The sequence below is a fragment of the Ictalurus punctatus genome, chromosome 26, assembly GCF_001660625.3.
Source record: "Ictalurus punctatus breed USDA103 chromosome 26, Coco_2.0, whole genome shotgun sequence".
Taxonomy (NCBI): Eukaryota; Metazoa; Chordata; class Actinopteri; order Siluriformes; family Ictaluridae; genus Ictalurus; species Ictalurus punctatus.
In genome coordinates this window covers 18,664,744-18,691,455 of record NC_030441.2, presented here as the reverse complement: position 1 = coordinate 18,691,455, position 26,712 = coordinate 18,664,744, and the positions used below count along the sequence as shown (strand labels likewise).

General features: G+C 39.7%; 1 protein-coding gene and 1 long non-coding RNA gene across 2 annotated transcripts; one reads left to right on the top strand and one right to left on the bottom strand.

Annotated features, from left to right (window-relative positions):
• Positions 1-746: 746 nt before the first annotated feature.
• Positions 747-25,278, bottom strand: LOC108258435 (B-cell receptor CD22). Its single transcript, XM_053675946.1, has 20 exons — positions 25,145-25,278; positions 24,509-24,575; positions 23,798-24,142; positions 20,888-21,136; positions 18,378-18,629; positions 18,021-18,281; positions 17,847-17,934; positions 17,717-17,771; positions 17,262-17,417; positions 17,086-17,166; positions 10,248-10,314; positions 9,488-9,835; positions 6,572-6,820; positions 4,063-4,314; positions 3,715-3,966; positions 3,358-3,618; positions 3,184-3,271; positions 3,053-3,098; positions 2,515-2,795; positions 747-2,390 (listed from the first exon to the last, which is right to left on the bottom strand). The coding sequence occupies exons 2-20, from the start codon at positions 24,564-24,566 to the stop codon at positions 2,342-2,344; spliced, it is 3,438 nt and encodes a 1,145-aa protein (XP_053531921.1). The 5' UTR covers positions 24,567-24,575; positions 25,145-25,278; the 3' UTR covers positions 747-2,341.
• On the top strand, positions 21,519-22,451 carry LOC128629238 (uncharacterized). Its single transcript, XR_008393580.1, has 2 exons — positions 21,519-22,014; positions 22,373-22,451. It is a non-coding gene; the product is annotated as an uncharacterized LOC128629238 (long non-coding RNA).
• Positions 25,279-26,712: the final 1,434 nt, after the last annotated feature.

Sequence of the window (26,712 nt, the reverse complement as noted above, 5' to 3'; positions counted from 1 at the left end):
TATATATATAAACTGGATAGCTCATGACATCACCAACAGTGAGTTCAGAATGTTAGGGAAGACAAAGATGGCGGCACAGGAGCTTCACTGTTGGTGATGTCATGTCTGTTGGAGAGTTTTATTTATTTATTTGTTTTTTGTTTGTTTATTTATTTATTTACATCAGTGTTCTCACCCACCAGCCAGCTCTCTGCTGTATCCATAAGTACAGCTTGCAATCACTACAGCTCCCTAATGCCCAAATAATTCAAGCAAACAGACACAATGAGCATTCACTCATTTCGCACCATTTTGCTTGTGAGAAAAAATGGCTTTGTGCTGTTCAGATGAGATGAGGGTGAGCATTTTAGGCAATATGTGCATCTGTAACAAGTATTTCAAAGAATCTGACTATTCAGCCAAAGTAGCTAGCTATGCACAGATTCTAGGATCTTAACAAACCATCACCCATCAAATCTTGTTAGCATTATGGTGCTGCTGAGAGTTTTCTTTCCAGGCTAGCCAGGCAGGGTCCTGCGACCAAAGACAGTAGACAAGGTTCTGGCAGTGTTTTTTATTAAAATCTCAAGAGTGTGAGCACTGCTCTGAAGTTCATCTAAAATCTACCAAAGTGAGAATGCCACAGGACAGCTATAAATATGGAAGTGGAAGAGAGAAAATATCATTACATAAAATTCATGTTGAAGAAGGTTTGTGTTTATGCATTTGCTTAAGATATCAAACAGATTGAGTTTAGCAGAATGTAGTCATTTTCTTTAATCACAGCTTTATTGCTAGAGGATCTTCATTGTATAAATTGACATCATCATACAGTGTGTTGTAGAATTTAGCCAACATTTTATGGGGATCATCTCGTACAGTGTGACAAGTAACCATTTCTTTAATTATTACTGTTTGCTGAAAACTATTATTACTCTTCTTCCTATAATTGTTTAATTGATATGACTACACAACAAACACCAAATATTTTCTTTAAAAAAAAAAAATTAAATAGTACTGTTTTTCAGATTATTCAAAATCAAACACGTTTTCCAGTGCAAAACACTCACTTAAGCATAAATGTGTACACAAAATTTTTCCTTGTTAAATATGTTTTGAAAAATAAAATCCAAGGAAATTGTAAAAACAGAAGCAGCAGACTCGTAACTTTTAATGCACAAATTATTTGTACATTAATTCCAGCCCAGTTTGTAATAACCATTTAAACTGATTTATTCACAATGGCCGAAGAGTATGTGGACACCTGACCACCACACCATGTTCCCATTCCAAAACCACTGAAATTAAAAAACAGTTGCTGTCCACTTTGCTGTTATAACTACTTCCACTCTTCTGGGAAGGTCTTCCACTACATTTTACAGTGTAGCTATGGGAATTTGTGCCACACAAGCATTAGTGAGATCAGCCACTGATGCTGGGTGAGGAGGCCTGGGGTGCAGTCAGTATTCCAATTTTCCCCAAAGGTGTTCAGTAGGGTTGAAGTCAGGGCTCAACATCATGTCTTCATGGAGCTAGTTTTGTGCACAGGGGCATTGTCATGCTGGAATAGGTTTGAGTATCAGTTCCAGTGAAGGGACATTTGTAATTCTATAGAGTACAGAGACATTCTATACATTTGTGTGCTTCCAACTTTGTTCGAACAGATTATGGAAGAACCATATATGGGTGTGATGGTCAGGTGTCCACAGACCTTTGGTCCAAGAGTGTATGATTGTAAATTGTGAATAAATCAATTTAAGGAGTTATTACAAAATGTGCTGGATTTAATATACAAATAATCTGTGCATTTCAAAAAATGCTGACTTGTAAAAAAAAAAAAAACAACAACTAATAATAATAATAATAATAATAATAATAATAATAATAATAATAATAATCCTGAGTTTTGCAACTGAAACAAGTTGAAGCATAAATCCTTAAAAGTAAATGCAGTCAAAGACGCAACCTACTGTCCATTTTTGAAACCATAGCATTTTAGAGAGGACAAAATCTGTTCCTTTACTGTGCAAAATGAACCAAAAAGCTGTAAGTGGGAAAATATGAATAACAATATTAACCAGTTAAATCAATACTGGAGTTAAAGTAGAATTTTGGATAGCAAATCTTTTCTGTATGTTATACCCTTTTTTATAGCAGTCTTCTTGTAATTTAAGTGGTGATTTACAGTAGTATATGGTATATACAAAACAGTCATGCAGAAATTGTAGAATTATTAAAATAATGGATGTAGTTTAAATATCCAACCAGTTGCTTGTCTTCTTTCTTTAGCTGTAGTTACCCATAATTGGGTAAATGTTCAGTTCACATTCATCCTGAACAGATCCTTGGAATTTTGTTTACTTCAGCTGCTGTAAATCACTGACGAATCTTCAAATGCAGGAGCAGCAGACCTGCACAAAAAGAAATACATCCGAAAGTGTTCAAAAGGATGAGGTAATAGTTAAGTTGTATTAAATTATTATTTAGTGGCCAAATAACTGACTTACACATTCTGATCACATTGGTTTCACTAACCTGTAGGCAGCACCAGTGTGATTAAATCTGATATTAGAATACTGATCTTCGTCCTCCTGAGTCTTTCCCACCACTTGGTCACGCTTGTGCTGGACAGTAGCATACTGAACCTCCTCAGCAGCCCCAGAGCCAGAAGTTTGCACTACAGAACGTTCTGCCCTCCTGGGGTCACGATGGTGCTGTATACTGGCATAATGAACATCACTCTGATTGACCAGATCTGGATCAGGTGTTGGATTGTTGGTTGCAGCACTCAGGTTCACACTGCTGTAGGTATTTTCCTACATTTTAAAGACATTTTGCAGGTAATAAATGAACCAATCATCTCGCAGTGAGAGAGTTAGGTGGTTAGGTGTGTTTGTGCAGGTCATGATAGACTGATATCTAGTATCTTTGGTATAGCTGGCTACAAGCTTAAGAATATCAATGATTAGTTGTATGTGCAGGTACATATACACTTCTAAACACAGGTTTTAAATGAGAAAACCATCTTTAAAACACCATTGTGTGCCATTCCATAGAGTTTTAGTTGACTTGCCTGACTTGACTTGGCGTCTTCAGTGGAACCTCCCCTACTCTTTCTCCTAAAAGTAATAATAATGTTATGGTTCACGTTGGCAAACATTAAGTTAATGAAAAATGTTGATGAAAAAAGATGCATATGCTTACCTCATATATAAAACACCAAGGATGGCAAGTAAACATCCACATCCAACTGTGACTCCAAGAATTACGTACAGAACTACACTTCTGCCCCCTGTGTGCAGACAAATATTATTCAGCTAGAACTCATTCACCTTTATCAATGCTACAAAGTGTTATTTGTTATGGTAACTGTAATACCGCTTGAAGTGAGAGGCACTGCAGCGGCGCTCTGACTCCCGAATTTATTCTGAGCCACGCAGTAAAACCATCCACTGCTCCTGGAGCTCAACGGGAAACTGTAACTCTGTCCAGATCCTACAGGTGAGCTTTCATTCACCTTATACCAGGTGTAGGTCTCCACAGGTGGGTTAGCATCACTGCTGCAGCTCAGAGTCACTACACTGCCCTCCACTATCTCACCAGAGGGACTGATGGACACTGAGACATTCTTAGGGGGATCTGAAAAAAGGGCAATAACAGAAGCTTAAAAATAGTTAAGTGAGAACCAGTGGCTCAGTGGATATCAGTCAGTCACCTGCACAATCAGCCACTCACACAAAACGTTTACTGTTGTTTCAGAATATTTCTCTCCGTGTTGATTGCTGGACTTGCACTTGTAATCTCCACTGTCCTCAGAGCTGATCTGGTTAACGGTGTAGGTTTTTCCTTTGATTTTAAATGACGTTCCTTTAAACCAGGTATAATCTACAGGTGGGTTAGCATCACTGCTGCAGCTCAGAGTCACTACACTGCCCTCCACTATCTCACCAGAGGGACTGATGGACACTGAGACATTCTTAGGGGGATCTGAAAAAAGGGCAATAACAGAAGTTTAAAAATAGTTAAGTGAGAACCAGTGGCTCAGTGGATATCAGTCAGTCACCTGCACAATCAGCCACTCACACAAAACGTTTACTGTTGTTTCAGAATATTTCTCTCCGTGTTGATTACTGGACTTGCACTTGTAATCTCCACTGTCCTCAGAGCTGATCTTGTTAAGGGTGTAGGTTTTTCCTTTGATTTTAAATGATGTTCCTTTAAACCAGGTATACTCCACAGGTGGGTTAGCATCACTGCTGCAGGTCAGAGTCACTGAACTGCCCTCCACTATCTCACCAGAGGGACTGATGGACACTGACACATTCTTTGGAGGATCTAGAGATAGAAACACAAACTACACAGTATGAAGGGGTTTTTCGTTATTAACAACCAGACTATGAAAGCCATCGTTACTTCATGTTTTACTGCAGTAACACATTAATTTACATAAAAATCAACAGCAGTGAAATTACTGAAAAATGTCATAAAATCACAAACAGTATATTTTAATTATTTATATTTTCGTTTGGTCGTGTTCGAGATAGAAAAAAGTGTCAAGATGCAACTAAATAGTATTTATACTAGTATACAGGTGTGTATGAGTGTTCTAGTGTTCAAGTATGCTAGTGTTGGAGTGTGCAATAGTGCTAGCATGTAAGTCAGCATATGTTAACATTTATTCATTTAGCAGACGCTTTTATCCAAAGCGACTTACAAAGGAGAAAATACAAGCAAAGCGATATATAAAGCAGAGAACGATACAAGTAGTGCTACCGTACAACAGCCGTTAAGTGAGTTCCAGAAGAAGCAAAGTGTTGAGAGTAGAGGTGTAAGTGCCAGAGCAATTTTATTTATTTATTTATTTATTTATTTATTTATTGATGGGTTGGTTAGGTGTTGACGGAAGAGGTGGGTCTTTAGCTTTTTTTGAAGATGGTGAGAGATTCTGTGATCCGGATTGAGGTTGGAAGTTCATTCCACCACTGTGGAACAGTTAGTATTAAAATGTTCTTGAAAGGGACCTTGAGCCACGTTGAGTAGGTACTACTATGCATCGGTCGTTGATTGATCGCAGATTGCGTGAGGGAACATAAGCCTCCAGGAGAGAGTTGAGGTAGGGGGCGCTGTTCCGGACAAGGTCTTGTAGGTGAGCATCAAGGCCTTGAATTTGATGCGGGTGGCTACAGGAAGCCAGTGGAGGGAGATGAAGAGGGGTGTGACATGGGTTCTCTTGGGCTGGTTGAGGACGAGGCGTGCTGCTGCATTGTGAATCATTTGAAGAGGTTTGATGGAGCTGGCTGGGAGGCCTGAGAGTAGTGAGATGCAGTAGTTCAGTTTTGAAATTACAAGAGCCTGGACTAGTATCTGTGTAGCCTGTTCAGTGAAATAGAGTCTGATTTCCTTGATGTTGTACAGGATGAACCCACAGGACCGTGCAGTTGTTCAGATGTGGTCTGTAGAGGTCAAGCTGTCATCGAGAATCACCCCAAGGTTCCTGGCTGTCCTGGTTGGCTTGAGTGTGGTTGAGCCGAGCTGTACAGTGATGTTGTAGTTGATTGAGGGACAGGCTGGGATGATAAGAAGCTCAGATTTTGCCAGGTTGAGCTTAAGGTGGTGTTCCCTCATCCAGACCGAGATGTCCGACAGGCAAGCAGAGATGGCAAGCAACATGTATACTAATGTTAAAGTAATATGCTAATATTCACATATTTTACTGTTAGTATGCTAATTCACATGTATGCTAATATTCAAACAATCTAGCTTGCTAGTATGCTAACTCACATGTATGCTAATATCCAAACATACTAGTGAGCTAGTATGTAAGCATGTTAATACACATGTATGCTGATGTTTAAGTATTTTAGGATGCTAGTACATTAATGTGTATGTATGCTATTCTAGTGTGCATTTATGCTAGTCTGTAGTTAGCTGAGGCTGTAAGCTTGTTTTATATTCCGCATGGGTGTATTTAAACACAGTTATTCTAGTTAGCAGTTGTGCAAGTATGCTAATACATTAATATTCTAGTAGGTGTAAGTGTGCCGTACTGAAGCTAGTGGCATTGTGGAGTTTTAACCCAGATCAGAGACGTTTAACAAGAGAGAACAAGAAGAATCAGCCAGAGCTGAACAGAGAGAGAGAGAGAGAGAGAGAGAGAGAGAGAGAGAGAGACCGACTGCCTGCATGCCCACTTTAATTATTGACATGTAATTACACGTTTGGTTAATGAGTAGCTAATCTATAATAGATTAGATAATATAGATAATGTATATATCGGTGCACTGTATAGTTTTGGAGTGAGTTGGCTCTCTGAGATGTGAGCTGCAGGACTGATTCTCTCAGCAGTATTCTGTAGGATTAAAATCGTTAATCACGTACAGTGCAACCCTGATCCGAACACATCCAGTGAAACCTCATATCACCTGATGACTTACTGGGTGTAGGATAATAATTTTAAATGATATCATAACATATTTGTGTTGTTTGCTGTTTGTTACTGCTTGATTACTGATGGGATTCATTTTACATGTGGATTCGGCGTGAACTTTTAGTGTTGCTAGTTTTATGAGTGAATAAATAAATCTGTACTTACACTGGACATCAAGAGTGACAGCAGGGGAGTGATAAATTTGTCCCTGTACACCACACCTGTAATCGCCTGCATCCATCTGACTGACTGACGGAAGACGGAGCGGGTTAGAGGAATTGACTGAGAATAAAGGACGTAGATTTTTATTCCAGGTGAATGCTGGAGTGTCAGTCAGGCTGCAGGTGGTTTTACACGTGAGAGTGACTTCATCTCCCTCAACCACACTAACAGGAATCATCTCCAGCTGAAGCCCTGTGAATGAGAGGAAAGAGGTGAAACATGCAGTGCAGCCTTTGGGGATTATTGTCCTGTTATTAACTCTTATTATTTAGTTCCGAATCATAAACCTACTGCATATTTACTAGCAGATATTAGCTAGGTGGAGACATGCCTGATGGAGACATCCCACCCAGTAAAAACTCATTTCAGGGAGGTAGCTCCACCGCCACCCCTTTTGGCTTCATCAAGTAGGACATCAATAGAGTAGCTCCATAGCACCTAGCCAGCTAGTTTAAATAACATTAGCTGTGCTAATAAACCAGTGACACCTGTTAGCTGTTAAACTCACCTCAACATGTCTTTTACAATCATTTAACCCACCATGGGCAATCGAAAAGTCGCTGCTGCAATCAGTTTCAGCGAGAAAACTCATTATTTTTGACCCCGATTAAGCAGGGGAACACTTTATTGTAGTCTGGGGTGAAGTGGGTTTTGTATTTTTGATTTTTTTTTGGACACTTCAGCGTTACTGAACTACAGTGGTACACTGAACTGAGAGAGGTTGAAGATAAAACTGATAGGTCTGGTTAGCTGAAAGGAAGACCAGTCAGGATCTTCTCTCTATCACTCTCTCACTACATCTTGTCACTCGCTCTCTGGTCTCTCCAGTGACCATCTACTACTAGACATTCTCGGGTCTCACTCGCTCTCAAAAAAATAAATTATTGCAGGATATTGCATATGGGTGCTGTTCATTTCTTATTTGCGCATCCTTGTTTCCTTTCCTCGCTTCTTAGCTCCAACCCCTTTGGATGAGCGGGAAGGATACAAGGATGAGATGTGAGGAGAGAGGAGTTGAAGCAAGCCAAATGGAAAATCCTCGCTCTCTCAAACGTCACTTCAGAGCCACGGTAATCAGTGATATCTGTGCTCCGCTGGAGGACCTCACTGCACTTCAGGGTCTGCCGTTATATTGTTAGAGCTCGGTTAATAACAACATTCTTAATAAAGCAAGATGCACTGATAGAAATATAAGAAAATTATTTATTGCATCTTTTGTGCAGCTTTGCATATCCAAACATGCAATTACTTACAATACTCATTTTGAGCATATTATTATTATTATTATTATTATTTAATTATATTTCACACACAATTCCATCACATCATCAAAGGACTTGTTGTTTGAGATTGTGTCAGATGTGAAAGAGGAGGGGAATTTATACATGCATCAGGTTTATCACATAGGATACACCTGTGTATCTTCGCTCCTAGCTCCTCTGGAAGCTTCCCCACTCCTTGCTCCTCGCCTCTTCGAGGTGCAATTAGAGAATTGTTGTGACCTTCAAGATGGCTGACTTCAATTGATTTCTGGGTCACGGGCTGGAGGACGGAGGAGTGAGGAAACGAGGAAGCATCAGTTTGAGTGTGGAGAAACAACCTATAATTTGCGGGCATCAGGGAGCCACTATCGATATGCAGGAGAGTCCCGGAACTTCCAGGAGAGATGGGATGTCTGTTAATATCTATGCTATTTAACTATGCTTTTAATATAAAACACAATGTACAGTTGTGCCCAAAAGTTTGCATACCCCTTGCAGAATCTGCTAAATCTTAATACTGTTAGCAAAATAAGACGGATCATAAAAATCCCATGTTGTTGTTTATTTAGTGCTGTCCTGAATAAGCTATTTCACGTAACAGATAGTCCACAAGACAAGATAATAGCTGAATAAATCAAAATTACCCCATTCAAAAGTTTACACACCCTTGATTCTTAATACTGTGTGTGTTACCTGGATGATCCACGATTGTGTTTATGTTTTGTGATAGTTGTTCATGAGTCCCTTGTTTGTCCTGAGCAGTTAAACTGCCCACTGTTCTTCAGAAAAATCCTCCAGGTCCTGCACATTCTTTACTTTTCCAGCATCTTCTGTATATTTGACCCCTTTCCAACAACGACTATATGATGTTGAGATCCATCTTTTCACACCGAGGACGACTGAGGGACTCGCACACGACTATTACAAAAAGGTGAAAACATTCACTGATGCTCAAGAAGGCAACACGATACATTAAGAGCCAGGGGGGTGTAAACTGTTGAACAGGATGATCGGTGTAAATTGTTATTTTGTTTAAAGATCTTTTTTTTCATTTAGTACCGCCCTTCAGATGCTAAATAAGATAGTTACATGTCCCCCAGAAGACAAAATACTAACCATTTACACCGATCATCCTGTTCAAAAGTTTACACCCCCCCTGGCTCTTAATGTATCGTGTTACCTTCTTGAGCATCAGTGAATGTTTACTCTGGATCCACCTCGACCCTGACCAGGATAAATTGGTTACTGAATAGAGGAATGAACTGCATGATACTGCATGTAGACTGAAACTCACACATTTAAAAAGTAGTTGCTCAGTTAATCAGTCAGTTAGAAGATGCTGAATATCATTATCGTTAACTTGGAAAGTGTTTACATTAATATTTTACAGCTTCAACTCAGCTGGCATATTGGTGAGTTTTGTAGCTTCTGTTACTGATAACTAGCTAGATAACTAAAGCTAATGCTAGTGCTCACAGAGCTCTTTATCAAGACAAACGTTTTCTTTGTAGAATATCGTGGTAGAAGTGTGTCAGTTTAAAATATTATTTTAATAAAGAATAAAGTACAGTGTGTTATTTCAGCTGATGGGACTTACGTGCGACAGAAAGGTCAACTCCATCTCTACCCTGATACTTTCCTCCACTTGTTGTTGTTATAAATCTGAAGTAGTATTTGCCTCGGTCCTGTCCTGTCACATCACTCAGTCTGAGACTGCAGTTACTCCGTTTGTCTCCGAGGTATTGAACCCTGCCTGTGTACTTTGGGTCTGAAGACAGATCAGGAGGCTCTTTATCTGTAACCAGCTCTCTGCTCCAGAAAACTCTCTGAACTCTGTAACCATCTGGATATATGTATCTGCAGCCCATGGTTACTGTAGATCCCCTTAGAGCACAGATGTTGCTCTGTGTGTAAGACACACCCCACCCTGGCTGGGAAAGAACTCCTGTAACAGCAAATAAAGAAATGTGTTGATAATGCATGTACAGGTCTCAGACAGTGACGAAGCCTGCATAAACTCTCCACTGCAAACATCTGAGCTCATTTATAACTCAAAGCTACACAGGTCATGCAGTACAGCAGGAGGGAGAGAGAGAGAGAGAGAGAGAGAGAGAGAGAGAGAGAGAGAGAGAGAGAGAGAGAGAGAGAGAGAGAGAGAGAGTATGTGTTTGTGTGTGTGTGTGAGAGAGTGTGTCTAAGAGAGAGAGAGTGTGAGAGAGAGAAATGCAGAAAAGAGAAACTTAACATAGAACTGCTGAACAAACACTAATAGCATAACGCACAAGGATAAAATAAAAGCATACACATTTATATATATTTATGAGAAATAAAATGGTGTACATTTGCAAATGACTCACCCGAAACCATAAGCAGAAACAGCAGAGAAAGGGGAGGGGTCAGTCTGAGTGATGTCATCAGTGCTCCCTGTATAATCATCACATGGAAAAATACTGTTCAGTTTTAAAAACGCCCTTAAATCTGCGGTGTGTTCATAATTGTAAAGCAACGTGCTGTGGGTTTACACCTGCAGATACATTAATATGCGATATTAAATGTATACACACATGAGATTTCCATTTTTTCTTCTTCTTTTTTTTTTTTTTTTTGAAAGAATCATTTGGGTGAATTGGATGAATCGATTCCCAAATGAGAACAAATCAAATTGTATTTTACACAATAATTAAAAAATCTGCATTGAACATGTTTTGTTATTCCATTTTAACTACATTTATCCAAGTCTTCAAATGATAATATTTACATCCTTTACTGTGCACAGTGTTTAGATGTGTGTAGTCTCTGTGAGTACTGAATCAACTGAATCAAATCTCACAAAACAGTCCTTGAATCAAATCAGTAAAATGAGACATGTTTTGTAATAGAAATGAAAAAAAAGTCAACTTAGACTTGATTTATAAAGAGTACACGCTTTAATTTCAGTTATAAAGCGAATAATTGAGAAATTTAATTTTATAATTCAAACTGAATAAACTGCTAAAAACTTTTCTGACCTCATTAAGAGATGTTCATCTCCTGCATCCAGAGAACAAAAACAGAAATAACACGAGCAGCTCTGAGGGTTTAAACTGTTCAACTAGTCCAAGGTCACATGTGTTGATGTTTAACTTTAACACAGACTGGCATGTTTCTTCCTCTTTCTTTACTAAATAAGTTTTCCTTCCTCTACATGTTAAGAAATACTTACAGTTAAAACTCTTCTTTCATTTTTAACCTCTGTGTTCTCTGTGGGAATCACACTAGAGACACAGTCTGTCTTTTGATTTGTATTTCATTTCCTAAAATAATTGACTGATTTATATATTTATATTTATTTCTAAGCTGTAAGTATGTAATCAGCCTGGATATCTGTCTGTAGGTACAGTATATGTGTATTTAAATTTTATTCATTGATTAATGCATTCATTTATTTATAAAACATTCAACATTTTTTTATTGTTAAAAATGTTTTTTAGGATACAAAAACATTTTGTTAGGATACATGGTATCATGGACTCTATAAATATCAACAGATATTAAATGAAAACCTGACCGCCTCTGCCAGAAAGCTTCAAATGGGCCGTGGTTGGATCTTCCAGCAGGACAATGATCCAAAACATCATCAACATCAACACAGAAATGGTTCACTGACCACAAAATCAAGGTTCTGCCCTGACCATCCCAGTCCCCTGACCTGAACCCCATAGAACACCTGTGTGGTGAACTGAAGAGGAGAGTCCACCAGCGTGGACCTCGAAATGTGAAGGATCTGGAGAGGTTCTGTATGGAGGAACGCTCTCAGATCCCTCGCCATGTATTCTCCAACCTCATCAGGCGTTATAGGAGAAGACTCCGAGCTGTTATCTTGACAAATGGAGCTAGCACAAAGTATTGACTACCACCTTCCACTTTGCTGCACAATAGGGGGAGCATGCCGCAGTACTCTGCATTTAAGATATTTTAAGAACAAACAGGCGATGGGCAATATTTATTGCTCCTAAGATGTTAATTAAACATTTTCAATACGTTATTTTATAAACAATATTACTGTCTTTTAGTAGATTATTAATTGTGCTGAAGCACCACTGTAGCTCAGTGCTGATTCAGGATCAGTTTCCTCTATTTATTTTTTTTTATAAAGATATTAGTCACAAAATCTGACCCCAGACTAGCACTCCTCTCTCACTCACTAACACACACACACACACACACACACACACACAAATATGATGTGTTCATTGTAGCAGTGTGACATTTGATGGCATCTAACTTTTATTTACAATGGCCATTATACGCATGCATTATTTTGAGGTAAACATTTTAAAGTAAAACCCGAACAGATCACCTACTACCTCTGACATTTGTGTTGCTTAATTCATGGCAGATTATAACATTTCCTGTGTGCAATAAATAAGAGGAAAGAGGAAGAAAAGAGTTATTTTGAAAAGTAACACTGTCTACTTCATGTGTGATGTGGCAATTATCTACCACAGTATGTTATTACAACTTTAGAAGGAGATATAAAACTGTAGACTTCAACTAACTGGTAGACACTACCATGTTATTAGCCTACCTGATTTGGTCAAATGTACTTAAGCAATTAAAAATGCCTCATTTCTAAAATAAAAAAAGCACAGTTATGAAAACTCCACATGACAAACACTACAAGGCAAGCAAGAAAGTTCTGCATTAAATGTAATTCTAAACTGATCAAATGTACAACCTATTAATTTGTCGAATAGCAGATAGCTGTTATCTAAGAATTAATAGAATAGAATAGAATGCCTTTATTGTCACTATACACATGTACAATGAAATTAAGAGCCACTCCTTTTTTTTCCATGCCAACATGTACATCAAATAAATATTAAATACTATAGGCACTATATAAATACTATAGGCACTATATACCTATATTGTGAAATCAGTACATGTGTGTGTTTAAAGTGGTTATAGCTTTTGGGAAAAAAATATTCTTGAATCTATTAGTCCTTATTTATCTATTAGTCCTTGTTCTGATGCACCTTTAATGTCTCCCTGAGGGCAACAGATTAAACAGATCCGGGGAGAACCGGTGCTGAATGTGCAAGTGGAGGAGAGGTGGGGTCCGAATCTCACTGTCTGAGACCAGTTAGTGAGAAAGTCCTTAATCCAGGCACATGGGGGGGGGCTCTACATGTCTCAACACAACTCTAGAGTTGCTGCTCTAGATGTCTCAACACGTAGTGGACAGCTACGGCGATGGCATCCTCTGTGGATCTGTTTGCACGATATGCAAACTGATGAGGATCGAAGTCTGGGGGGAGGTAGTCCTTGATGTGCTGAAGAAGCAATCTCTCAAAGCACTTCATGATAACTGGAGTGAGGGCCACAGGACGATAATCATTTAGGCTAGTGGTGGGAGACTTCTTTGGCACTGGAATTGTGGCTGATTTTAGGCAGGACGGGATGACTGCTTGGGCCAGGGAGAGATTGAAAATTCTGGTAAAGATGTGGGCAAGCTGGTGGGCACATGATCTGAGCACCTTACCAGGTACTCCGTCTGGGCCAGCAGCCTTCCTGGGGTTCACTGCCAGAAACATCCGTCTAACATCGTGTTCCCTCACAGTAAGTAGAGTGGTGCAGGAACCAGAAGGGGATGGACGCAGGGCTGGACTGGTACGGGGGCCAGATGAGGGTGGAGGTGGGGCTGGAGCAGATGAGTGCTGTTGTTGTGATGTTTCAAAGCGCGCAAAGAAGCAATTTAGCTCTTCTGCCAGAATCGCACTCAGGTCTCCTGTTGTCGCATTGTGGCCTCTATAGTTTGTGATGTCTTGTGTGCCCTGCCACACCTCCCGTTTATTTTTACTGGACAGATGGGACTCTATGCTCCTCTTATGGTCTGCCTTAGCTTCCTTAATACCACCTTTCAGGTTGGCACAAGCGGCTCTATACAGAGCTCTATTACCAGACCTGAAGGCAGCGTCGCGGGCTCTGAGGAGTGTGCGGACCTGGTTGGTCATCCAAGGTTTCTGGTTTGGGAAAACCCGAATGTTTTTGTCCACAGTCACATTTCCGATACAGAACTTGATATAGTCCAGTACCGTTCCTCTTAATGTTCTAGCTCCTGGTGTTCAAATAAATCCCAGCCTGTCTGTCTGAAGCAGTCCTGTGGTTTGGAGAATGCATCGTCAGGCCAGGTGGTAACAGTCTTTGTAGTGGGCATGACACTGCGTCTGAGGGGGGTGTAGGCAGGGGAGAGCAGGAGGGAGAGATGTTCTGATTGGCCGAGGTGGGGGAGAGCAGGAGGGAGAGATGTTCTGATTAGCCAAGGTGGGGGAGAGGTATGGCTCTATACGCGTGCTTAATGTTGGAGTAAACATGATCCAGAGTGTTCGCCCCTCTAGTAAAACACTTAACATGTTGATAGAATTTCGGGAGTACAGTCTTCAAGTTCGCCTTATTAAAGTCTCCTGCAATTATGTGAACACCGTCGGGGTAAGCCCTCTGCTGCTCGTTTATGATGCTCAACAGGAGAGAGAGCGCCGTGTTCACATTAGCATCAGGTGGAATATACACAGCCGTGATAATCACTACTGTTAGCTCTCTCGGTGGAAAAAAAGGGCCGACATCTTACAGACATGTACTCGAGGTCAGGGGAACAATGTTTATCTATCATTGTTCTGTTATTACACCAGTTCTCATGCACGTACTTACAGAGACCCCCGCCCCGCCCTCGCCCTCACCGGAGTCCTCAGTCCTGTCCCAGCGGAGCAGAGTACGACCTGCTAGCTGCATGCTAGCATCGGGTATCCTCGGATGAAGCCAGGTTTCAGTGATAATCAAAACACAACAATCACGAACGTAGCGATTTCCAGCTAGTTGTAATTCCAAATCGTCAATTTTATGCACTAGGGATCTGGCATTGGAGAGAAACAGGCTCGGTAAAGGTGGCTTGTGTGGTTGTTTTCTTAGCCTTAACATAACACCGGACCTGCATCCCCGCTTCTGCTTCCTCTCTCTCCTCCGTCTGCGCCGCCTCCTGGACCCGACAGCAATCCACGGAGAGCCCGGCTATCTCGTTATGTCGTCTGGGATGTTGTGTGTGTGATGAAAGACTCTCGCAATAGGTATCTGGTGCTAGTCCCCAATATCCATAAGGTTCTGGCTTGTCTAGCGAATATTCGCAGAACCGATAATACCCAAACAAGTAATAAAGAAATAGTACAAAACCAACAAAAAAGAGCACTGAAAAGGAGAGCCATGAGCCGCTGCGACTGTGTGCGCCGCCATTTGAATCTTATAATTATAATTCTTATAATTCAATTTAATTTTTATTTAAACTTTTAGAAGCATAGTAATGTGATACTTAGAAATGCTTTTTTTATTTATTAAGATTTAAAATGTTTTCATCTTTTTTAAATGTAGTATAAATCACCAGTATTTCCACTTCAAAATATGGCGGCTGTCATGACCCACAGGAACAATCCCACCTTTGGCCACTAGAGGGCACCCAGACTGTCAGCGCAGAACTTTTTCTTCTGTTGTCTTTCTCCATTTCGTGTTTCACCCCCCGGGGCTGGAGAATTGTATTGTCAGGTTATGTTTGAGTTTTCAATTCAATTCAATTCAATTTTATTTGTATAGTGCTTTTTACAATAGACATTGTCTCAAAGCAGCTTTACAGAAATATCAACATGGTATACAGATATTAAAGGTGCGAATTTATCCCAACTGAGCAAGACACTGAGTGGCGACGGTGGCGAGGAAAAACTCCCTAAGAGTTTTCACCTTTATTATGTTGTTTCAAGCCTTATAAGACTGTGTGTGAAAGGGAAGTTATGTTTTTAAAAAAAACAAAATAAAACTGACAAGAATAAAGCAGGTCAAAAACGTCAGGAATTTTTATTTAAGAACAGAAGTTCTTAACACACATCTCGCCCTCGCTTGTTTGTTTTATAGTAAAATCTGGCGGGATTTCACGTCAGGTGATATTAACCAGGCAGCCTGAAGTGAGCACTGATCATGGATCAATACAAACACAATCAATTTATTTCAGTTTTATTAACAAACATAAAACTGACCCGAAATCAGTTAAAACCATAGTAGAGACCGGTTCATGTGTTCCTAAGGAGATCACCACCCCCTAGTGGCAACCATCGGAAGCAGTAATGACGTAACGAAGCCTCGTTTTCTGAAATCACGTGACTTGCCAAATTTGATACACGCTCCAACCAATGGTTTTTCGAAACAAGATTTTTAAAAGGTTTCGCAGTTTCATGAAGCAGTGTTTCAAACGCGGCCATCACTAAGAAATAGAAAAATGGTAATCAGGTACAGTTAATGTATGAGAGTGGCTGAGTAGTTGCTATTGAATAATAAATTGTCTGCTAATCCGATATCATGACATGACTGTATATTAGCTTCTGTTTTGTGTTATAGAAGCCTTGCTTTGTTTCCATTTGGAGAAGGTTCACATCATGCTGTATGTAAAGGACCCCAATAAGGATTCCAGTCCAGGGGTTCCCACCACCCTAACCTCCATCCTCCTCTGCTCCACAGCGTATTATAACTCATTATAAATAAACCATACTGAGAGTTTGTACATCATATTTATTGTGTAAAATGTACAAAACGTTATCGGCACACATTTTTGCACAGTGTCTTAGTTTAGCAGGTAAAATATAAACAAAATAATTATTAAAACAGGACAAAAACCTATAGTACACATTTAGTAAAAGAATCAACCAACAGCACATGCAGTCACACACAATATATTGTTCATAGAAGTAAAGCTCTCATTTTTCAGCTATTTGAAGTATGAGTTAATATTTATCCAAAGCGCTTTCTCTCTCTCTCTCTCTCTCTCTCTCTCTCTCTCTCGCTCTCTCTCACGACATGGTCTTGATGTTGACAATCTCACTGTTGCTTTCTTGCATTCTAGAAAAACAAACAGTGAGTTGGAAATGTTGAACAAACACACGTATAATACTACAGAAGTCCAGAAAGGCCATGAGTGTTTTTTCCTTGCGATCTGAAGATAACAAAAGTTGTTTTTTGAGATCACGTAACATTAGTGTACTAGCATTACATCATTGTGGCCTTAACTGCTTTAAAACTTTTGATTTGGGACTTTAATGGTTTAGAGTTTTCCAAAGATCTTCAGCATGGTGCTATATCCAGTGATTACAAGTGAAGTGACGAACAAATGGAAGAACTCACTGTTAAAGTGTCGTAATGAGGAGAGATGGACTGAGAATCCAGAGCTGTGTACGGGTCTTCAGGAGGACTCGGGTGAACTGTCTGTGTGAGAGAACGAGAAATAAATCATGCGTTCATCATTCTTAGTGATTCTTTCCAGATCTGAATGCCTGAAGTGCGTCTCTGAAGTCACTTACTGCAAGCGTGTCGTACACATCATTGGAGGACTTGGTCTGAAGATCAAGAGCTGTGTACGGGTCTTCAGGAGGACTAGGGTTATTAATCTGTGTGAAGATTATAAAGAATGTGTTTGATGTTTTTCTTTCTTGAGGAATTCCTCCAGATCTGAATGTCTGAAGAAAGAAGCTGTGCCTCAGATTGCATTCTGTGACTTAATACATTACAGCATTTTCTACTGTAGCTTTGTTTAGTGATGAAAAGTGCCACATTTTGTAGAAAAAGCTAAAAGTCAGCTTTGTGAGACTAGACCCTGGTGTTTCCTCATGTTCATTATGATTATCACTCTCTATTGTGCTGTTATGCAGGTAATCAAGAGGGGTTTATGTTGCCGTCCAAAGTGGTTACCAAAAACAAATTACTATTGAAGCGATAAGTCACACTGTACCATTCCATCCTGTTACAGTTCACTTACCTGACTAGACGATGATACCTTGGTGTCATTTATTGAACCTCCTCTTCTCTTGCTCCTAAAAAGTAACAATAACAAGAGGGTTCAGATCACAGATATTGTAAGCAAGTTGAGGAAAAATACACATGCTCACCTCATACATAAGACACCGATGATGGCAAGTAAACATCCACATCCAACTGTGACTCCAAGAATTACGTACAGAACTACACTTCTGCCCCCTGTGTGCAGACAAATATTATTCAGCTAGAACTCATTCACCTTTATCAATGCTACAAAGTGTTATTTGTTATGGTAACTGTAATACCGTTTGAAGTGAGAGGCACTGCAGCGGCGCTCTGACTCCCGAATTTATTCTGAGCCACGCAGTAAAACCATCCACTGCTCCTGGAGCTCAAGGGGAAGCTGTAACTCTGTCCAGATCCTACAGATGAGATTTCATCCACCTTATACCAGGTGTAGGTCTCCACAGGTGGGTTAGCATCACTGCTGCAGCTCAGAGTCACTACACTGCCCTCCACTATCTCACCAGAGGGACTGATGGACACTGAGACATTCTTAGGGGGATCTGAAAAAAGGGCAATAACAGAAGTTTAAAAATAGTTAAGTGAGAACCAGTGGCTCAGTGGATATCAGTCAGTCACCTGCACAATCAGCCACTCACACAAAACGTTTACTGTTGTTTCAGAATATTTCTCTCCGTGTTGATTACTGGACTTGCACTTGTAATCTCCACTGTCCTCAGAGCTGATCTTGTTAAGGGTGTAGGTTTTTCCTTTGATTTTAAATGATGTTCCTTTAAACCAGGTATACTCCACAGGTGGGTTAGCATCACTGCTGCAGGTCAGAGTCACTGAACTGCCCTCCACTATCTCACCAGAGGGACTGATGGACACTGAGACATACTTTGGAGGATCTAGAGATAGAAACACAAACTACACAGTATGAAGGGGTTTTTCGTTATTAACAACCAGACTATGAAAGCCATCGTTACTTCATGTTTTACTGCAGTAACACATTAATTTACATAAAAATCAACAGCAGTGAAATTACTGAAAAATGTCAAAAATCACAAACAGTATATTTTAATTATTTATATTTTCGTTTGGTCGTGTTCGAGATAGAAAAAAGTGTCAAGATGCAACTAAATAGTATTTATACTAGTATACAGGTGTGTATGAGTGTTCTAGTGTTCAAGTATGCTAGTGTTGGAGTGTGCAATAGTGCTAGAATGTAAGTCAGCATATGTTAACATTTATTCATTTAGCAGACGCTTTTATCCAAAGCGACTTACAAAGGAGAAAATACAAGCAAAGCGATATATAAAGCAGAGAACGATACAAGTAGTGCTACCGTACAACAGCCGTTAAGTGAGTTCCAGAAGAAGCAAAGTGTACAGAGTAGAGGTGTAAGTGCCAGAGTAATTTTATTTATTTATTTATTTATTTATTTATTGATGGGTTGGTTAGGTGTTGACGGAAGAGGTGGGTCTTTAGCTTTTTTTGAAGATGGTGAGAGATTCTGTGATCCGGATTGAGGTTGGAAGTTCATTCCACCACTGTGGAACAGTTAGTATTAAAATGTTCTTGAAAGGGACCTTGAGCCACGCTGAGTAGGTACTACTATGCATCGGTCGTTGATTGATCGCAGATTGCGTGAGGGAACATAAGCCTTCAGGAGAGAGTTGAGGTAGGGGGCGCTGTTCCGGACAAGGTCTTGTAGGTGAGCATCAAGGCCTTGAATTTGATGCGGGTGGCTACAGGAAGCCAGTGGAGGGAGATGAAGAGGGGTGTGACATGGGTTCTCTTGGGCTGGTTGAGGACGAGGCGTGCTGCTGCATTGTGAATCATTTGAAGAGGTTTGATGGAGCTGGCTGGGAGGCCTGAGAGTAGTGAGATGCAGTAGTTCAGTTTTGAGATAACAAGAGCCTGGACTAGTATCTGTGTAGCCTGTTCGGTGAAATAGAGTCTGATTTCCTTGATGTTGTACAGGATGAACCTACAGGACCGTGCAGTTGTTCAGATGTGGTCTGTAGAGGTCAAGCTGTCATCGAGAATCACCCCAAGGTTCCTGGCTGTCCTGGTTGGCTTGAGTGTGGTTGAGCCGAGCTGTACAGTGATGTTGTAGTTGATTGAGGGACAGGCTGGGATGATGAGAAGCTCAGATTTTGCCAGGTTGAGCTTAAGGTGGTGTTCCCTCATCCAGACCGAGATGTCCGACAGGCAAGCAGAGATGGCAAGCAACATGTATACTAATGTTAAAGTAATATGCTAATATTCACATATTTTACTGTTAGTATGCTAATTCACATGTATGCTAATATTCAAACAATCTAGCTTGCTAGTATGCTAAATCACATGTATGCTAATATCCAAACATACTAGTGAGCTAGTATGTAAGCATGTTAATACACATGTATGCTGATGTTTAAGTATTTTAGGATGCTAGTACATTAATGTGTATGTATGCTATTCTAGTGTGCATTTATGCTAGTCTGTAGTTAGCTGAGGCTGTAAGCTTGTTTTATATTCCGCATAGGTGTATTTAAACACAGTTATTCTAGTTAGCAGTTGTGCAAGTATGCTAATACATTAATATTCTAGTAGGTGTAAGTGTGCCGTACTGAAGCTAGTGGCATTGTGGAGTTTTAACCCAGATCAGAGACGTTTAACAAGAGAGAACAAGAAGAATCAGCCAGAGCTGAACAGAGAGAGAGAGAGAGAGAGAGAGAGAGAGAGAGAGAGAGAGAGAGACCGACTGCCTGCATGCCCACTTTAATTATTGACATGTAATTACACGTTTGGTTAATGAGTAGCTAATCTATAATAGATTAGATAATATAGATAATGTATATATCGGTGCACTGTATAGTTTTGGAGTGAGTTGGCTCTCTGAGATGTGAGCTGCAGGACTGATTCTCTCAGCAGTATTCTGTAGGATTAAAATCGTTAATCACGTACAGTGCAACCCTGATCCGAACACATCCAGTGAAACCTCATATCACCCGATGACTTGTTGGGTATAGGATAGTAATTTAAAATGATATCATAACATATTTGTGTTGTTTGCTGTTTGTTACTGCTTGATTACTGATGGGATTCATTTTACATGTGGATTCGGCGTGAACTTTTAGTGTTGCTAGTTTTATGAGTGAATAAATAAATCTGTACTTACACTGGACATCAAGAGTGACAGCAGGGGAGCGATAAATTTGTCCCTGTACACCACACCTGTAATCGCCTGCATCCATCTGACTGACTGAAGGAAGACGGAGCAGGTTAGAGGAATTGACTGAGAATAAAGGACGTCGATTTTTATTCCAGGTGAATGCTGGAGTGTCAGTCAGGCTGCAGGTGGTTTTACATGTGAGAGTGACTTCATCTCCCTCAACCACACTAACAGGAATCATCTCCAGCTGAAGCCCTGTGAATGAGAGGAAAGAGGTGAAATATGCAGTGCAGCCTTTGGGGATTATTGTCCTGTTATTAACTCTTATTATTTAGTTCCGAATCATAAACCTACTGCATATTTACTAGCAGATATTAGCTAGGTGGAGACATGCCTGATGGAGACATCCCACCCAGTAAAAACTCATTTCAGGGAGGTAGCTCCACCGCCATCCCTTTTGGCTTCATCAAGTAGGACATCAATAGAGTAGCTCCATAGCACCTAGCCAGCTAGTTTAAATAACATTAGCTATGCTAATAAACCAGTGACACCTGTTAGCTGTTAAACTCACCTCAACATGTCTTTTACAATCATTTAACCCACCATGGGCAATCGAAAAGTCGCAGCTGCAATCAGTTTCAGCGAGAAAACTCATTATTTTTGACCCCGATTAAGCAGGGGAACACTTTATTGTAGTCTGGGGTGAAGTGGGTTTTGTATTTTTGATTTTTTTTTGGACACTTCAGCGTTACTGAACTACAGTGGTACACTGAACTGAGAGAGGTTGAAGATAAAACTGATAGGTCTGGTTAGCTGAAAGGAAGACCAGTCAGGATCTTCTCTCTATCACTCTCTCACTACATCTTGTCACTCGCTCTCTGGTCTCTCCAGTGACCATCTACTACTAGACATTCTCGGGTCTCACTCGCTCTCAAAAAAATAAATTATTGCAGGATATTGCATATGGGTGCTGTTCATTTCTTATTTGCGCATCCTTGTTTCCTTTCCTCGCTTCTTAGCTCCAACCCCTTTGGATGAGCGGGAAGGATACAAGGATGAGATGTGAGGAGAGAGGAGTTGAAGCAAGCCAAATGGAAAATCCTCGCTCTCTCAAACGTCACTTCAGAGCCACGGTAATCAGTGATATCTGTGCTCCGCTGGAGGACCTCACTGCACTTCAGGGTCTGCCGTTATATTGTTAGAGCTCGGTTAATAACAACATTCTTAATAAAGCAAGATGCACTGATAGAAATATAAGAAAATTATTTATCGCATCTTTTGTGCAGCTTTGCATATCCAAACATGCAATTACTTACAATACTCATTTTGAGCATATTATTATTATTATTATTTAATTATATTTCACACACAATTCCATCACATCATCAAAGGACTTGGTGTTTGAGATTGTGTCAGATGTGAAAGAGGAGGGGAATTTATACATGCATCAGATTTATCACATAGGATACACCTGTGTATCTTCGCTCCTAGCTCCTCTGGAAGCTTCCCCACTCCTCGTTCCTCGCCTCTTCGAGGTGCAATTAGAGAATTGTTGTGACCTTCAAGATGGCTGACTTCAATTGATTTCTGGGTCACGGGCTGGAGGACGGAGGAGTGAGGAAACGAGGAAGCATCAGTTTGAGTGTGGAGAAACAACCTATAATTTGCGGGCATCAGGGAGCCACTATCGATATGCAGGAGAGTCCCGGAACTTCCAGGAGAGATGGGATGTCTGTTAATATCTATGCTATTTAACTATGCTTTTAATATAAAACACAATGTACAGTTGTGCCCAAAAGTTTGCATACCCCTTGCAGAATCTGCTAAATCTTAATACTGTTAGCAAAATAAGACGGATCATAAAAATCCCATGTTGTTGTTTATTTAGTGCTGTCCTGAATAAGCTATTTCACGTAACAGATAGTCCACAAGACAAGATAATAGCTGAATAAATCAAAATTACCCCATTCAAAAGTTTACACACCCTTGATTCTTAATACTGTGTGTGTTACCTGGATGATCCACGATTGTGTTTATGTTTTGTGATAGTTGTTCATGAGTCCCTTGTTTGTCCTGAGCAGTTAAACTGCCCACTGTTCTTCAGAAAAATCCTCCGGGTCCTGCACATTCTTTACTTTTCCAGCATCTTCTGTATATTTGACCCCTTTCCAACAACGACTATATGATGTTGAGATCCATCTTTTCACACCGAGGACGACTGAGGGACTCGCACACGACTATTACAAAAAGGTGAAAACATTCACTGATGCTCAAGAAGGCAACACTATACATTAAGAGCCAGGGGGGTGTAAACTTTTGAACAGGATGAGCGGTGTAAATTGTTATTTTGTTTAAAGATCTTTTTTTTTCATTTAGTACCGCCCTTCAGATGCTAAATAAGATAGTTACATGTCCCCCAGAAGACAAAATACTAACCATTTACACCAATCATCCTGTTCAAAAGTTTACACCCCCCTGGCTCTTAATGTATCGTGTTACCTTCTTGAGCATCAGTGAATGTTTACTCTGGATCCACCTCGACCCTGACCAGGATAAATTGGTTACTGAATAGAGGAATGAACTGCATGATACTGCATGTAGACTGAAACTCACACATTTAAAAAGTAGTTGCTCAGTTAATCAGTCAGTTAGAAGATGCTGAATATCATTATCGTTAACTTGGAAAGTGTTTACATTAATATTTTACAGCTTCAACTCAGCTGGCATATTGGTGAGTTTTGTAGCTTCTGTTACTGATAACTAGCTAGATAACTAAAGCTAATGCTAGTGCTCACAGAGCTCTTTATCAAGACAAACGTTTTCTTTGTAGAAAATCGTGGTAGAAGTGTGTCAGTTTAAAATATTATTTTAATAAAGAATAAAGTACAGTGTGTTATTTCAGCTGATGGGACTTACGTGCGACAGAAAGGTCAACTCCATCTCTACCCTGATACCTTCCTCCACTTCTTGTTATAAATCTGAAGTAGTATTTGCCTCGGTCCTGTCCTGTCACATCACTCAGTCTGAGACTGCAGTTACTCCGTTTGTCTCCGAGGTATTGAACCCTGCCTGTGTACTTTGGGTCTGAAGACAGATCAGGAGGCTCTTTATCTGTACCCAGCTCTCTGCTCCAGAAAACTCTCTGAACTCTGTAACCATCTGGATATGTGTATCTGCAGCCCATGGTTACTGTAGATCCCCTTAGAGCACAGATGTTGCTCTTTGTGTAAGACACACCCAACCCTGGCTGGGAGAGAACTCCTGTAACAAGAAATACAGAAATGTGTTGATAATGCATGTACAGGTCTCAGGCAGTGACGAAGCCTGCGTAAACTCTCCACTGTAAACATCTGAGCTCATTTATAACTCAAAGCTACACAGGTCATGCAGTACAGCAGGAGGGAGAGAGAGAGAGAGAGAGAGAGAGAGAGTATGTGTTTGTGTGTGTGTGAGAGAGAGTGTGTCTAAGAGAGAGAGAGTGTGAGAGAGAGAAATGCAGAAAAGAGAAACTTAACATAGAACTGCTGAACAAACACTAATAGCATAACGCACAAGGATAAAATAAAAGCATACACATTTATATATATTTGTGAGAAATAAAATGGTGTACATTTGCAAATGACTTACCCGAAACCATGAGCAGAAACAGCAGAGAAAGGGGAGGGGTCAGTCTGAGTGATGTCATCAGTGTTCCCTGTACAATCATAAACATGGAAAAATACTGTTCAGTTTTAAAAACGCCCTTAAATCTGCGGTGTGTTCATAATTGTAAAGCAACGTGCTTTACACCTGCAGATACATTAATATGCGATATTAAATGTATACACACATGAGATTTGCATTTTTTCTTTTTTCTTTTTTGAAAGAATCATTTGGGTGAATTGGATGAATCGATTCCCAAATGAGAACAAATCAAATTGTATTTTACACAATAATTAAAAAATCTGCATTGAACATGTTTTGTTATTCCATTTTAACTACATTTATCCAAGTCTTCAAATGATAATATTTACATCCTTTACTGTGCACAGTGTTTAGATGTGTGTAGTCTCTGTGAGTACTGAATCAACTGAATCAAATCTCACAAAACAGTCCTTGAATCAAATCAGTAAAATGAGACATGTTTTGTAATAGAAATGAAAAAAAAGTCAACTTAGACTTGATTTATAAAGAGTACACGCTTTAATTTCAGTTATAAAGCGAATAATTGAGAAATTTAATTTTATAATTCAAACTGAATAAACTGCTAAAAACTTTTCTGACCTCATTAAGAGATGTTCATCTCCTGCATCCAGAGAACAAAAACAGAAATAACACGAGCAGCTCTGAGGGTTTAAATTGTTCAACTAGTCCAAGGTCACATGTGTTGATGTTTAACTTTAACACAGACTGGCATGTTTCTTCCTCTTTCTTTACTAAATAAGTTTTCCTTCCTCTACATGTTAAGAAATACTTACAGTTAAAACTCTTCTTTCATTTTTAACCTCTGTGTTCTCTGTGGGAATCACACTAGAGACACAGTCTGTCTTTTGATTTGTATTTCATTTCCTAAAATAATTGACTGATTTATATATTTCTATTTATTTCTAAGCTGTAAGTATGTAATCAGCCTGGATATCTGTCTGTAGGTACAGTATATGTGTATTTAAATTTTATTCATTGATTAATGCATTCATTTATTTAAAAAACATTCAACATTTTTTTTATTGTTAAAAATGTTTTCTTAAGATACAAAAACATTTTGTTAGGATACATGGTATCATGGACTCTGTCAAATATCAACAGATATTAAATTAAAACCTGACTGCCTCTGCCAGAAAGATTCAAATGGGGTGTGGTTGGATCTTCCAGCAGGACAATGATCCAAAACATCATCAACATCAACACAGAAATGGTTTACTGACCACAAAATCAAGGTTCTGCCCTGACCATCCCAGTCCCCTGACCTGAACCCCATAGAACACCTGTGGGGTGAACTGAAGAGGAGAGTCCACCAGCGTGGACCTCGAGATGTGAAGGATCTGGAGAGGTTCTGTATGGAGGAACGGTCTCAGATCCCTCGCCATGTATTCTCCAACCTCATCAGGCGTTATAGGAGAAGACTCCGAGCTGTTATCTTGACAAATGGAGCTAGCACAAAGTATTGACTACCACCTTCCACTTTGCTGCACAATAGGGGGAGCATGCCGCAGTACTCTGCATTTAAGATATTTTAAGAATAAACAGGCGATGGGCGATATTTATTGCTCCTAAGATGTTAATTAAACATTTTCAACACGTTATTTTATAAACAATATTACTGTCTTTTAGTAGATTATTAATTGTGCTGAAGCACCACTGTAGCTCAGTGCTGATTCAGGATCAGTTTCCTCTATTTTTTATTTTTTTTACAAAGATATTAGTCACAAAATCTGACCCCAGACTAGCACTCCTCTCTCACTCACTAACACACACACACACAAAAAAAATATATGATGTGTTCATTGTAGCAGTGTGACATTTGATGGCATCTAACTTTTATTTACAATGGCCATTATACGCATGCATTATTTTGAGGTAAACATTTTAAAGTAAAACCCGAACAGATCACCTACTACCTCTGACATTTGTGTTGCTTAATTCATGGCAGATTATAACATTTCCTGTGTGCAATAAATAAGAGGAAAGAGGAAGAAAAGAGTAATTTTGAAAAGTAACACTGTCTACTTCATGTGTGATGTGGCAATTATCTACCACAGTATGTTATTACAACTTTAGAAGGAGATATAAAACTGTAGACTTCAACTAACTGGTAGACACTACCATGTTATTAGCCTACCTGATTTGGTCAA